This window comes from Cebus imitator, unplaced genomic scaffold, assembly GCF_001604975.1.
Source record: "Cebus imitator isolate Cc_AM_T3 unplaced genomic scaffold, Cebus_imitator-1.0 Scaffold7, whole genome shotgun sequence".
NCBI lineage: Eukaryota > Metazoa > Chordata > Mammalia > Primates > Cebidae > Cebus > Cebus imitator.
In genome coordinates this window covers 1,530,436-1,546,857 of record NW_016107322.1, presented here as the reverse complement: position 1 = coordinate 1,546,857, position 16,422 = coordinate 1,530,436, and the positions used below count along the sequence as shown (strand labels likewise).

Sequence of the window (16,422 nt, the reverse complement as noted above, 5' to 3'; positions counted from 1 at the left end):
TCCCCCGCCCAACTCATCTTCGCAGACCTCCCTCGGTGCACCCCTGGCCGGGATCTGGCCAGTGCAGCGCATTGGGACCTAGGGCAGAGCCTGAGGGGTGAGGCCAGGAGAGACTTCAGGCCTCTAAGGACACAGCTGGGGCTGAGGCTCAGTTGAACGCAGCCCGCCCGGGGCTCGCCCCCTCCCCAGTGCCTCTCCCTTAACCTGCCGCCCCCAACAGTAATGGGTCGAGATGTAGAGGAAACACTCTGTACGTGATTTTTCCGCCCACCCTCTAGCGCCCAAGGAGACGGACGGTGTAGACTCTAGGGGACGACTGCTTCCCCTCTGCCGCGGCGGGGTGCGGAGCGTGGGAAGGGGACGGCCGCGCAAGGTGCCAGCCGGCTCCAGGTTTGAGCGAGAGAGGCAGAGGGAGGTCCACGCAGAGACACAGAATCCCCCTCCTCCCTCGCCCCAAAGGAATAAGAGCTGCGGGACATAGCGCCCGCCTCCAGACCCCCCATTCCTTTGAGCCGGGACGCGCTGGGGGCGCAGGGCAGGGCGGCCGCCTGCAGTATCACTATCACTATCAGCATCAGCATCAGCATCTGCATCTGCATTTGCATCAGCTCAGCTGCCCCGAGGTGGCCGGCGGCTGTGAAGGAGCTCCAGGCTGCCCCCATCCCCACGCCCTTCTCGGCTCAGGGCGTCCACGAACGTGCGGATGGCCGGCGGGCGAGCGGCGCCGTCGCGATCGCGGCCGCCCCTCTAGCTGTTGGCACCGGGGACCGAACCCGTGGCTTCGAGCTCGACTGCGGACGAATCCGAGGGCCGCGCGCCTCGCGGGAGAGCGGCCGCCGTGCGGCGCGGAGGGATACGCCTCGGCCGCCCCTCCCGCGCCGCGCCCCCGCCCCCGCCGACGCCCGCCCGCCCTCCCCGCCCGGCTCTGCTGCCGCCGCGGCGGCCGCTGCTGCTGCTGCTTCTGCCGCCGCTGCCGCCGCTGCTGCCTGGATATAGTGCGGCAGGAGCGGAGCTTGCAGTCACTTTGCGAGGAGGAGCGCGCGGGCTGCGGGCGGCTGGGGCACCCCGGAAGCGGCGGCGGCGGCTGGAGCTGAGGCGGCCGGGGCAGCGAAGGGTTCTCTCTGCAGGGCTGGACTGAATAACTTTGAAACTGTCCACCGCTGTCACGTCCTGAACATGAGCCTCCTCCTCTCCTTCTACCTGCTCGGGTTGCTCGTCAGTAGCGGGCAAGGTAGGAGTGTGCTGCTTTATTGCATTTACTTTCCCTCCCCCTTCCACCCAGCCAGGAGAGGCACAGCGGGGGGCGCAGGAAGAATTAAATGAAAGAACCAAAGTTACAGTTATTGTTGTGGTGGTAGTTAGGGTTATTTTCGTTCTTTCTCCAGCGGCCCCTACAATTGTATCTGTTGTGTGGAGACCCCTAAATACGAGAAGGTAAAATACAGAATTGGAGAGGGGGTATCAGTGAGCAGGATATCCAGGGAAACGGCTCCTTCTTCTTCTTTTCTCTCTCTCTCTCTCTCTCTCTCTCAGATTTTGGCTTTCTCTTATTTTCATGATCAAAAATTGGATGAGTATGTTGGTGTGTGTTAACAGTGAAATATCTGAGGTTGCGGAAGGAAAGGGCACGATGGTGTTTTACAGAAGCAGCAAAAACTATCAGCGTTAAACTCATTTTCAGAATATCTGTTGTGTGCAAGACATTCGATCCTTGGAGACTCTTTTTTTTTTTTTTTCACCCCTTTCCCAAACCTTAATTTCTGACTATGAAGTGAATGATGATGGCTTATTTCTGTTGGAAACTAAGAGAGGGCGATGGACATTGTGTATAAGAAACCAAATGGATAAAACTAGGGATGTGTTGCAGTCATTCATTTTGACCCCCAACCCCTTATTAATACAGAAAGGTGGAATAATTTTATGACATTAGATTGTAATTACACCTGTAAAGGATTTTTGGGGTTGTAGAGAACTGGTGGGAGCTTTTATCTCTTAAAAAAAAAAATGAATAGCCTGGTAGAATAACCTGAGAGGGAATTTGTGGAAGCTATCACTGTTTGTCTGTACAGAGATAGAGATGAATTGATCAGACTGTTTAGACTGTAAACATTCACAGGAAATATATTTACAATAAATGGAATCATTTTCAACTGTCCAGACAAGTTTGGACGTTTAATTGGGGACACAAAATGCTAAAACCTGCATTGGTGAAAGTCTTTAAAGGAAAAATAAAATAGCTGTAATTTTGAGATATGTAATGATTGCAAAGAATGTTATGTTATTAGTGTAGCATGACATTTTTTTTTTAAAGAAGTAATAAAATACAAGACAAGTTAAAATACCCCCACAATGTTCAATTCTAAGCATTTTTAGCCTCTTCTGTATTGCTCATTTCGTCCAGCAGGGGGTGGTGGAACTCCATTTTAAGCCCAGAAGTCGGTTGTTTCTGCTCTTCCACAGAGTCCTCCTATCATTCTTCAGCAGGGCTTGACATTTTGGATGTGAAGCCTTCCTTTCTCTGCCCTTCTCCTCCCCACAGCTATAGTGTTAGTGGCTGATGAAACACGATTGGATGCAGATTTAATGTTCAGAAATAAGAATGCAAATGTTGGATATTGCTATAGTTCGTAATAAAGTGTCTTGATAAGATTCTGCTCATTTCCCCCTCCTAACATAGAGTATGAAATATTTTGGTCTTAGCAAAATTGCAGCTATGTCCATCTGAAGCTAATATTACCCCAATTCATTAATCCAGTGGTTCTTAAGCAAAGATCACCATACACATATGTCCTGCAGATAGGCTGCTTTAATTTTCAGATAGTGCTCATTGTGTTTAACTGTTCATTTACAGCATAGACAGGTATTTTTGAGTACTAGGAAACAATCCCTGAAAATTGCAGTTAAAATACAACTGCAATTAAGTAAGTGTAGATAGTGTGGAGCAGCATGGGGGCATACTAGGACGCAAATTTATGCAGACTTATGATTACATTGTGAGTGATTTGGAGAAGAAAAACGTCTCAGTTGTGGAGTCTGAATTTATCATTGCAGAGGCTAAGTGTGTTGGAATTTGGATACATAGGAAATCTAGAAATGTTTAGATATATAGGTTTAGCTAATACACAGAAACACAATTTGGATGTGTATATGTACATAGATGTGAAATTGTGATTCAGCTAATTTATAAGTCAGAATACAAGGTGGTTATAAAGAGACACTCAGAGACAAGCATCTCTGAAGGGGAACACATTCACTGTAATGAAACAGGGTGGAAGGAGACCATCATTGTAAGGATCGCTCTCTCTGTACAATTTCACAGTGCAGGACACTCAGAGAGGCATAGATGCATAACAGGGGGACCTAGCTTTTGTGAAAAAGAACATGTAGCACTTCTATGCATGTGTCCTGATGAAGTCAGAGATGCTTGGAGATAGAGACCCTCGCCCTGGGGTCCAATTCCTCTATGCTAGTGTTTTGTTCTCGAATTAAGGATGTAGCAGCAAGTGTCAGACACACTATCAGTGTCACTCATAATTTTGTTTATTCTCTTGTAAAGAGGGCCATGGAAAGCCACCAGTCAGTGATCCCTGGTCTTGCCTTAGAACTACTAAAATCCCAGCTTGCTGATTTATGTGTCCAACAATATACTTGCAGGGGATTTTGTGAAGCATGATTGAAGCTATTGCTTTGGAAAGTGGTGTGCAGTTAGACTGGGGAAAGGCAACAATGATATATTCCCTTTTCAGGAGTCAAAACGTTTTGAACTATAGCAGTTGAATAGGAGAAAATGACATTAAGTGAGAAACTGACTAACTTAAGTGAATGTCAATACTATAATTAGCTAACGAGGCCTAATAGTTTACTTATAACTCCCAATACCTTATTTTTGTATAGTAGTAAGATGCATTTTTTATTGTAGCAGAAATACTCCTTTAAAAGTCTCTCATTTCCACTGCTGGATTAATGACGTGAGGTTAGAATGTTATTGTCAAGTCTGAATTTAGTGGTCAATGGAAAGAAAATTCTGTAATTCTGTAACTTTTGCAATTATTTCTTCTTTGTGTTCAAAACTTGGTCACAGCCTTGGTAATCATAAATCTCCAGTGATAACTTCAGTTTCTGATTAACTGCATTTGCCGTTTGGATCTTTGTTTATTCAAACTCCCAAACTGTAGTGTGTATGGGTTGCTTTCATGAGACTTTTTACATTTTTAAAATCACTTCCTTCTTTCTTTAAAAATTAAGCAAGTATGATTAATAAACATTTTTTTTCCTGGATGTTCACATATATAAAATAGAAGCACTGTTGTACTAAAACAATACAAATAAGGCTATTCCTCTCTCCTGCAATTCAAGTTCAAACATACCTACTTAAACACTTACCTAAGGCCAAATCGTGAGGAAAGGAGGGGTGAATTGCCCAGTTGATTAGTTAAACCAGACATCTGCTTACAGTTACTCTCTTTGGTGAAGGTCTAGTAAGTCATTGTACATTAGAGAAATGCACCTTCTAAAAATAGAGTACAGGTGAGTGTCTACTAGTTTGAAGATTACGGGAGAGATCTCCACAAACTTATCTTCTGTCTAGGCTGTTACATGGCTCCAGCCTCTCTCAGATCCTTTTTCTATCTGCTCTGTTCTCATTCTTTGATATCGCCCTCTTTGTACAAAGTTTCTATTAAATCAACTGGGTCTTCTTTTGCACTTGGGGAAGATAGGCTAATGTAAATTATTATTTTTATTGTCAAAGAGTAACCCAGAGGATTTCCCTCCCTACTTCATATCAAAGGAGTTAAGCAGAGCATTTTCTCACTTTACTTTTAATGCAGAATAGGAGCTCAGAGAGCCAGAAGGGAAGTTGGTGGGTCCCGGGAGTGTCAGAGGAGTCTTTTCAGTGACACAGGGAGCTAATGTTCTCCCCGAGGTAAAGTCCTTCTAGAGGAGCAATTAATGGAACAAAGGAACCTCATTCAGGACCAAAAGAAAGTTAGACTTCATATGATTTTGTAAATAAAATGGCCTTCTTTCAAAAAGAAAGCTAGTTAGTAATGAAACTGAGAAATGAGCTACAGAGATTGAAGCTAGTAACCAAGCTGAACATGTAATTTGTTTTTGCCTGTCCTTGTGTGGAATCAGTGCAAATAGTAACAGGATCGACAGTCTGAAGACTCTAGAACTGGTCCTCCTTCTTTCTTTGTCTTTTAACATTTGGGAAATCATTGTAACTTATCTCAGGGTCATCTCTCACAGCAATTAATTTTTGAGAGCATGAAGAAAAGTGCTCCATAACTGATAGAGTGAGTCTGAATTGCCTTATTTCCCCCCAAAATGAAATTAATCCTCTCAGTGTTGGTGTATGCAAAATTAATTTAATAATTTTAATATTCTTATCAAGGGACTGTCATTATTTTTTTAAATTTTATTGTCCTAAATTTTAAATGTAGTGTGCCCTTTATACAATAATCCCATTTAAACTGAGGAAAGGCCTATTTAAAAAATTATAAATATGTTTTAATTTTCCAAATTACATGGTAGGAGAATACTTTAAGATGTAACCAGTGCTGTTATGCTTTTATTAAATGTAATATTTCTGCACTTTATAGAGCGAAGCTATCTCTAATTGTTCAACGAATAAAAGTGCTTCTCTCTGGTGCTCTTTTAAATATTTTAATAACTTTTAATAATTTACAGTTATAATAATAGTACTAATCCCAAATAGATCAACGTATTTCCTAGTTTTCTATATTCACTTGTGCCACTAACAATCCATCAATCATTACAAGACATTGTAGAAAGCTATGATGTAATGAAATGTCTTTAATTTAAATCAAGATGTTTGGATTTAAATATTGAAGAGAGGTAATGGGGAATTTTGAGAATATTTGTAAGCATAGCTAGCATTCAAAACATTATAGTTTGAAGAATTTCAGGTCAATTGATCAAATTTTTCTTGACTCCATTTGATTTATTAAAACTCACGGAGTTGAAGAAAATTCACTGGATTTGGAATCAGAAGATCTAGGCTACTAAGAGTCTCTCAACCTTGAAGAAGCAACTTACACCCTTAGAACCACTATTTGCTTACTTGAAAATTTGACATTAAAAAATCTGGCCAGTTGACCTTGATGCTCAGCCATGAGGAGCAATTGTGACAATAAATATGTATAGGCAGGCACTTTGCAAATGTCAACTCTACTATGTTAGGCTTTGTTTATATTTTTTAATAATGTACGTATAGATACATTTGTCTGTGGTTTATAAACATTTAATTATATAATTTAAAAAGATCATCATAAGCTGCTCTGTGATAAGAAAAGAATATCAAGGGAACAGGGATTACTTATTGATATGGATGACTCATTCATCATTTGTTCATTTATCTCACATTTACAGAATACCTGATGTGTCCCAGACACCTCATTAGATGGCATTCCTAGGAATGGTTGCATAGGTGTGTGAAGAACAACTCCAGGGGGCTCCACTTACTGTCCTAGCAATGGAACACATATTTATTTTTACCATTTGCCAGCAGATGGCAGTAAAAGGTTTGAGGAATGATTTGCCTTTTTTGTATCATAAGTCCTTTCTATGGACCAACATCAGGCTGGTGTTAAACACCAAGAGGCTTAGTATTGGCACATAATTATGATAAATGACTTACTAAAGATCAAATAGAAAAGTAAAAGGGTTAATTACTGGAGCTGCAGTATCCAAACTCTTCAGTTCTCCTAACACCAAACTTGTTCATGGATTTTATTTAAATGAATCTAATATGTCTTCATCTCAAAGTAAGATACACTTCAATTCAGTGCCATTTTGTCAGTTAATCAAATAACAAGCACTTTTTGAGACCTTAAAATGAGTATAATATCAGCACCTTCTAACAGTGCAGACCATTTGTGCGAAGTGCTTTCTGTTACCTTATAACTTTCGATTATCAATGAGTCAAGGGACTACTAGCTTTGTTTTATGGATGAAGAAACTGAGGTACAGAAGAATTATCTGATTTGCCTATATCACTTATTTTTGTAATTATCTGGAATTAGGAATAGATTTTTCAACTTCTAGTTGAATACCTATTTTTAATGCATTGTTGATTCATTTTTTAAAAATTCATTTGTGTTTAGAGTATTCAGTGTTCATAATTGCAAAAATAAATAATATAAATATAAAAAGCCAAATATGTGAGAGATAACATAAATTGTTCAATAAAATATTATAAAATGACAAAATATATTACATAATTAATTAAACATTATTTAGCCTGAGTCCTTAGGAGTTTAGTGCCTAGAATAAGCTAAAAATGTGTTTACTAATTGACAGGTTCTCTTGCCATAATCCTCTATTATCCTGTTATTAATATAATGATTATCCTTCCTTTGTATATGAAGGCCATGAGACATAGGGCGTTTAAATAACTGTCTAAGGTTTAACTGCTTGGAAATAAGGGTTTGCATTTGGGACATGTCCAAAGCCCAGCCTCTTGCCAGGACATCAGCTTGCCATTCAGTGAAACTGAAAGGGCTTCAACATAGTGAGAGTAAATGGAGAAAATGATTAATACAAGGAGAAAAAAAAGATGAGTGAACAAATTCTAAGAAAGGAGGTACCTGTTGAGAGAACAGAAATAATCCGGTTTGATGAATCCAAGGATGCGTTAAGCAGTTTGGGTGCCTGTACTCAGTTATGGAAATGTTGGTGGAAATGGAAGACAGAACAACCTTGAGGCCAAGCCGTTTTTGACTCTTGTTAGATCTTTGCGAGCCGTTGTTTGGACAGGAGAGTAGCATGATAAACTTTGGTTTGTTTTTAAGTGTACTGGCCATGTGTAGGGTGGACCAGAAGAAAAGAAAAATGAGTGAGTGGACATGACACATGTGTCTGTGGAAGACTTACTAGGATCTTAGGGACAAATACAAACTGAGAAGTCGCAGAGGTGCCACATGAAGTTTTAAGTCTATTTAACAGAAAAAAAGGTTATATCTTCATAGAAATAGGAAAAACAAATGAAAAAGTAGCGCCATTTTAAGTAATTTTTAACTTGTTATTTTTAAAATTATATGTCATTTGCTGTATTCGTGACACTTCTAGATTAAAATGTCAACAATAAATTTGAAAATGGAAACTTGATCTTTTTATAGGCCAATTCTTCTGAATAATTTCTTTAGTTTTATTTGTTTATCTGTTTTTATCTTGTTTTTCCATCCCCATTTATACTTTAAATGTTGTATGGTATAGATCTGGAATTTTGGGTAAAATCTCAGAAGTATGCAGGTAAAATTCATTTCATTATATATTCTTCATTTAAATCATTTTCTCTGTTTTATTTGTAGTTTCATTTTCTTTTTAACACAGGCAGATCAAAACAAAATAAAAATAAGGAGAAACCGAAAAAAGAAAAACCCCTAAAAACTTACATGAAAAAAGATTTTTGGTATTGAATATATAAAGTTCAAACATTTTTTCTATTAATATCCAAGGAGGGAAAAAGGATTAATATTTTTGAGCACCTCCTCTATGCCAGAGAGCTGTGTTGAACATTTTTACTCATTATCTCATTGAATCCTGATTAAATCACATTTTACATTTTATAGATGACATTCCTGGGATTGAGAGCGACTGATGTGCCTGGAGATTTTAATTCGCTTTTTTAGGTTGATATTTGCATTTATACCAAAGAATATTAAATAAATTTAAGATATGATTCAGTTTTTTTTTTTTTTTTTTTTTTTTTTTTTTTTTTGCTACACTTTTTTTTTTTTTTGTGCATCTTACCTTGTTACACCATTGATAAACAGGGGAATGATGTGTTAGAATGTAGAAATTGTGTTGATCCCTGGGTTGGAAGTAGTGGCTCACATCTATAATCCCAGCACTTTGGGAGGCCAAGGCTAGCAGATCACTTGAGATTAGGAGTTTGAAACCAGCCTGGGCAACGTGGCAAATCCCCATCTTTACCAAAAATTCAAAAATTAGCTGGGCATGAGGACACATCCCGCAGTGGCCCCAGCTACTTGGAGGGCTGATGTTGGAGAATCACTTGAGTCTGGGAGGCAGAGGTGGCAGGGAGCAGAGATTCCACCACTGCACTCCAGCCCGGGTGACAAAGTGAGACTCCATCTCAAAAAAAAAAAAAAAAAAAAAAGAAAAGTTGTGTTGATCTATATATGATTTTCTCTGCTCATTAATTTTTAAGTGGTCAAGAGCCGGGCTTTCTCACAATTAAGGAAACAGCCTTAGCAAGTTATGAAGACATTAAGAAAAAAATATGAAAAAAATCAACTCAAAAGACTTCCTTTAGTACAAGTATTCATTTACTTAGTAGCTTTATGAACATCTTGATTTCCAACGTAATAGGCATCTGGAGAAGTTGAAAGTGCAACTGAAGAAGCTGGGAAGTCATTTTGCCTGGTGAAAAATAATGTTTGTTTTTTGTTTACTTTGTTTTCTTTAATTTTTGAAGGCTACACTGTGGATCATAGTTTGCAATTTAAAGTGAATACCCTTTAGGCATTGCATCCTGAGAGAGGGTGCAAAAGCAAGGTGCAAATACCAGCAGAGATTTAACTGTGCTAGTGTTAGAATCAAATGCTTCTTCCTCAGTGCTGAAGAGAAGAACTAGAGCTCAGACAAGGGAATTTCTCAGCAATGCAATTTACTTCTATAGAAGGGTACATCTCACAAATGAACAATGGCGAGAACATACCTAAACAGGAGAGGGGAAGGGTTGCCTATCCCTGACGCAGGTAGCCCCTACTGCTGTGTTGTTCCCCTATTGGCTAGGGTTGGACTGCACAGTTTAAGCTAATGTCAATTGGCGATTTTTAAAGGAGCAGAATTATGAGCCAGAATGGCAGAGTGAGCAGTTTGGCAGGAAGGACAGTTAAGGGACAGATAACTAATGTTGACTCAGGTCAAACCAGGTGACCAGGATGATTCAGGACTGATCAGGTGATCAGGGGTGACTCAGGTCAAAGCAGGTGACCAGGGGAACAGATGTAAACTGCTGATTAGAACTGGTGGGAAAGTTGTTTACTGAAACTAGAGGCAAGAGGGTGAAGAGAACCAGGAAGTTAAACTTTCAAATGGATAACAGAGAATAATAGAGCCGAGCATACTGACATACTGATTCTTTGAGGAGAAACTTAGAGCTCACTATATTTAACACTAGTATTGTAATTAAGACTGTTATGGTTTTTGTTAGTGCTTGGTTACAGATTTCTCTAGGTTTTGAATGTTCTGCCTCCTAATCCTGTCTTTTCCCGTAAAGTGTGATATTTTTTACTGCACAAGTTTTCAGACACCAGAGATTTTCAGGGATGCAAATACAGTGCTATATCAAAAATGCATGTCTCTACTTGTAAAATCAGCCACTGTATTATGACCAAAGCCCATATTATAGTATGACTAGGTCCCAATGTGAGAACATAAGCACACTTATAGTTTGTTCTCAGTATTGACGAGAGGACTTGGGGATATTTTTAATGTTATTGTAACTTGTTCATTGCCAACAAGTTCTTTTGGTACCTCTGTTACCAGAAAGGGGTCCCAATCCAGAACCCAAGAAAGGGTCCTTGGAGCTCACGCAAGAATTCAGGGCAAGTCCACAAAGTGAAAGAAAGTTTATTAGGAAAGTAAAGGAATAAAAGAATGGCCACTCCATAGGCAGAGCAGCCCTGAGGTCTGCTGGTTGCCCATTTATTGTTACTTCTTCATTATATGCTAAACCAGGGGTGGATTATTCATGAATTTTCTAGAAAGGGGGTGGAGAATCCCTGGAACTGAAGGTTCCTCTCCGTTTTAGACAATATAGGGTAACTTCTGCATGTTGCCCTGACATCTGTAAATTGTTGTGGTGCTGGTAGGAGTGTCTTTTCGCATGCTAATGTATTATAACTAGTGTACAGTGATCTGTGAGGATGACCAGAGGCCGCTCTCATCACCATCTTGGTTTCAGCAGATTTTGGCTGGCTTCTTTACTGCATCCTGTTTTATCAGCAAGGTCTTTATGACCTGTATCTTGTGCCAACCTCCTATCTCATCCTGTGACTTAGAATGCCTAACCATCTGGGAATACAGTCCAGTAGGTCTCAGCCTTGTTTTACCCAGTCACTATTCAAGATGAAGTTGCTCTGATTCAGATGCCTCTGACACCTCTAATACTAGATTTTCTGATTATTTTTATGTCCGTTGTCTCACTTACTTGTTTTCTGATTATTATTCTCTACTAATCACTGCCTGAACAAAGAAGTTGAATTTCTTGTGTTCTAGCAGTAACTTTGTAAGTGTCATGCATGAGAGACATGCTAAGAACAGATTATGTGAAGATTAATATATACAGTGAGGTATGTCCCATATACTTTGATCAGTGACATTTACATGCTTTTGATTTAAAAAAAATATTTACTTAGAGAAATCACTTAAAACTTTCTGGTACTAGCTGAAGTTAAGCATATTTTTAAACTTGTTCACTCTTTATCATACCATTTAGCAACAAAACTGGTTTTATACTACTTCTTCTATAGATTATGCACTAATCGTTACACCAGGTAAAACTTTTGAATCATCAAAGGGTAAGAGTTATACTATGATGTAATGTTTTTAGATGCGTATACTATGCATTGTGAGGCATACTGACAAAACACTTGTAGTCAATTTAAATTTGCCTAATGAAGTCAAACTGTTATCCTGAAAGGTAAATAGTATTTTTTATTTAGAATAGGATAATAAACTTCAAAAAGACAAAATTACTTGCCCAAATAGAAAGCTTTAAAAAATGGTAGGGCCAGACTTGATATAAATATTGTACTCTAGGTACATCATATTTTCCTATTACAATGTTTCTGATTTCACTTAAAGGTTTGTTTAACTCATATCCATGAAGCAGTTACCAAAAATTATCTTCTTCAGAGTTTACTTTGGGACTATGTTTATAAGATGCCATTCATTTTAATTAGCTATCTACCTTTTGTTTGAATTATTTGGGAGTGTTTGACTTAGAACTGTCAATACTTTTGCCTTCTACTCATTTACACAGTCCTGTTCTCTCAGCCTCATTGCTCATTACTGTGCACATGAGTTCTTTCAACAAATATTAATTAATTGCTTATACCAGTCATTGTTAAAGGCTTTTGGGAGTCAATCAAAGATGAAATAATATACCTGAATTCTGCATTTCAAACTTGTGATACTCTACTGTGACCTTCCATGTGAACTCCATGGGAACAAGAATGCCTTTCCCTGCTAGCCTTTCATTAAATACAATTTATTTGAATGCAGAGAATAGAGAAAGTGCTCTAAATTCATATGTGTATTCGTAGAACATAGTAGAAGCCCAGCAAATATGTGCTGAATGCATATTTAAGATATTATCTGGCAGGAGTGAACCAAATTGACTGATTTTAACAAGCTTATTACTTTTGCATTTGTATAATTATTTGTTTCGTTGGAAATATGTGTTGGACTGTGTCTTTATTTCACACATTTTGTTTATATTGTGGCCGTGCATATAGCAGATCTTCCATAAATATCTGAACATCTATAAAATAATAAAGTCACCATTATTATTTAATTCAGGAGAATTAACAAAGATGAATCTCCTTATCCCTGGTCTTATGTTCTCACTGAAAATTAATTAGGCTTGGAATAGGGAAAACTTAAATCTTTCTGTAAGATTTGTTATTTTGAAGCTTTATCTGAGGCATAGGGTATGGTTATGTAGTTGGGTTCTCAAAACTTTTCAATGTATGTATTGAAATATATAAATAAATGAGGGAGATATAATATGTTGATAATGGTATAATGAACTAGATTAGATATGGTCAATAGTAAATGTCTGCTGTGTCAATGCAGCAAGTATTTAAAGTCCTCAAAATCAAGATAATCCCCCATGGTTAATTAAAAGTTGATTATTCATTCCATTCTTATTGGAAACCAATTCTGAACTGTATGTATAGTGAGAGAAGAAAAGTAAGAAAATACTTGTTTCATCTTAATTTTTAAGAGATACTTGCATGTTTTCTCTTTTTTAAGAAAATGAAATTTAATTTAACCTCAAAAATTCTCCTTTGTCTGATAGCTGTGTGTGTTTTATTATTTTCTTAATGACTTTTCTGGTGTTCTCTAGGTCTGACTTCAGTGATAAAAGCTTTTAAGTTTATTGGACAGAATGCATTTTCAGATACCCCAGATTACCTTTATCACCTATTTATCTGTGTGCCTACCATTTATCTATTAATGTTACCATTATTACATATGCTGCTTTTAACTTGAAGCATATTTTTAAATTAAAGAAATTACTAGTGCTTCTGTTTTATCTATTTTTACTTTCATCTCCCTCCTCAAATTTTACATATAATCACTTTAATTGGTAATCCAGTTGAGTTATTTTGTTTCAAAGCCCTCTCACAAGTCCCATGCTAATGCATTTTACCTCTGTGTCGGTTGCAGGTGGTCTGCAATTTAAAAATTCAACCTATGTTGTAAATGACATTCTGAGGTCCTCTGTGCTTTATAAAAACCTACTCAACCACATCCAGAATGGATATGAAATGTTCAACTTTAGTGTGCTCAGGTTATTAAAATAATATTTTTTAGTACAAAATTCTGAGCTATTATGCAATACCCTGTTATTAATATATTTTTGCTTTCAATCCCTGTATAGTTTTTATTATAATGAAAAATTTTATTAAAAATAGCCTCCTTCTTACATTGTGCATTAATACAGCACATTGATGAACAGTGACTTCTTTAACCAGGAAGTATCTCTTTCTTACTAGGAAAATCAAAGGATTAAGCTATTGACTATGGGAGGAAAGAGGACTTTCTTATCAGTCGAGTTTCACTTGACTTTTCCTGCTCAGCTGCCTCTCTCTCCCATGCCTTTTACCTCATGTTGAAGTCTCTAAGTCTCAGGTGATGGACATGGATGGGGATGTGTGACGGGAGAAGGTGAAGTTTTATAAATGTAAAATGTCATTACTAATTAGGACTCCAAAGCACATTCTAACCTCCAGGCAGGGAGCTGAGGTTGAATGATAAAGGGAAGTGAAGGTTGAATGATAAAGGGAAGTGAATACTCAAAGACTAATCGCTGTTTTGTTTCAAGGAGGATAATTCATCAGCTAAAGGAGAATGGGAATGTGGGTGGTTGTGTTAGAAGGGCGAAGAACTTGAATAAAATCTCAAATAGTTACATGCATACAGGGGAGAAAAAGATACCCAGAATGTATAGAATGATTATAGACAACCTTGTTTCCGTAATGATCAGTGTCTAGTTTTAAGTATTTGGTGAATTAATTGAACGAAAGAAGGAAATCTGCCATTTACTCTGCAGGGTTTTTTGTTTTTTGTTTTCATAGGGATTACATCATTTTAAAATTCAAAACATATAGAAGATCTGAACTATTATTTTAGAGATGAGGGAACTGATTTTCATAAAAGATATCTAGCATCTAATAAGGAAATAATCTGAAATTCAAATTCAGGAGTATCTGATTCTGAAACTTACGTGACTCATTTAACTGACTAAAACATAGTCCCTTGAAGAAACGAGGAATTGCAGGAGAAAAAAGGCAAGCACTTTGTATAGTTCTAGCTTCAGGTTTTTATCATTATTTTCTGGTCAATTCTCCCCCCACGTCCCACTCAGCTCTATAGGACATATATTTGCACTATACGGCATGATTTTTTGATATACGTATGTATTGTGAAATTATTATATCAAGCTAATTATCTATCAGCTTAAATAGTTTTCTTTTCATTGTTGTTGTTAGAACATCTAAGATCTAATCGCTTAACAATTTGCAGGTATACAGCAGATTTTTAAATATAGCCACCATGGCATGTAATACATCTTTGGAAGTTATTCAACAGAATGAAAAGACTACCTGTGGAATGGGAGAATATATTTGCAAACTATACCTCTGATAAGGGGTTAATATTCAAATATATATAAGTAGTTCAAATAACTCAGTATCAAGAAAACAAATAACCCAATTTTTAAAAAATGGGAAAAACATCTGAGTAGATATCTTTTAAAAGCTGTTGGTCAACAGGTATATGGAAAAATGCTCAATATTGGTCTTCAGGGAAATGCAAATCAAAAACCATAGTAAGATATCACCTCACACTTGGTAAATTGTCTGTTACAAAAAAGACAAAATCTAATGTTGGTGAGGAGAGCAGAGAAGCCTAGCACATTGTCTCAGGGAATGTAAATTAGTATAGACATTATGGTAAATAGTATGGAGGTTTCTAAAAATGAAAAAAAAAAAATGGAAATGTTATATCATCATTCATTACTTTTGAATGGCCAAATCCAGGTTAGTGACTGCCAATTAGTAAATGAATGACTTTTAGAGACTTCAAAGATGAGTAGGCATGGAGAACTACCAGGATTTAGAGATAATAGGGTGAGGTTTAGGGTGGTTGTAAGGCAGGGAAACTTGATTATTTAGATTAGTGTAATTCATTAAGAACTACATAACATTAATATTTAAATACGAACTGTATCTTTAAAATGGCTTTTCTTATTGTGAATCACTATAATGATTAATAATTTAGTAAGCCATCAGTTGTGGATGACGTAATGAATATTATCATAGTGAAATTACATCAGTTTAGGATACTTTTAGGAGCAAACAAGAGAACAACAAATTCAAAGTGGCTTAAAAATGAAAATCTATTATAGTACATGAGAGGCCATATAGAGGTAGATTTTAATTTCATGTTTCTACTCATGGTTTTGGCTACTTTTGCTTGGCTTTGGAGAAAAAACTTGTCTTCAGCAACTCAAAGCATCACATACTTATGTACTTATCTGAAGTTAGGAAAGAAATATAGATGCAGTTTATTTTGTTTTGTTTCCCTTTATTGCATTTCACAGATACTGCATTTTTTACAAATTGAATGTCTGTGGCAACCCTGTGTCAAGCAAATCCATTGGCCTCACTTTTCTAATAGCACGTGCTCTCCTTGGGTCTCTGTGTCACATTTAGGTAACTCTGGCAATATTTCAAATATTTTATTATTATTATGTCTTTATGGTCATCCGTTATCTTGATCTTTGATGTTACACTTGTAATTATTTTAGGGTACCATAAAGCATACCCACATAATGACAAACTTAATCAATTTATAAAAGTTGTGTATTCTGACTGCTCCACTGACTGGCTGTCTCCTGGTATTTCTCCCTTTCTTCAGAACCTCCCATTCCCTGAGACACAACAATATTGAAATTAGGCCAATTAATTAACCTTACCCCTAAATGTTCAAGTCAAAAGACAGATGGTCACAGGTCTCTCACTTAAAATCAAAAGTTAGAAATAATTAAGTTTAGTGAGGAAGACATGTTGAAAGCCAAAATAGGCCAAAAGCTAGGCCTCCTGTGACAGTTAACCAAATTATGAATGCAAAAAAAAA

General features: G+C 37.5%; 1 protein-coding gene across 1 annotated transcript in view; it reads left to right on the top strand.

Annotated features, from left to right (window-relative positions):
* The first annotated feature begins 932 nt into the window (after positions 1 to 932).
* Positions 933 to 16,422, top strand: part of NCAM2 (neural cell adhesion molecule 2) — a 545,360-nt gene continuing 529,870 nt past the window's right edge. The window contains exon 1 of the mRNA XM_017539495.2: positions 933 to 1,231. Within this exon, the coding sequence (XP_017394984.1) occupies positions 1,177 to 1,231 (55 nt within the window). The 5' untranslated portion in view covers positions 933 to 1,176. The remainder of the gene's footprint in view (positions 1,232 to 16,422) is intronic.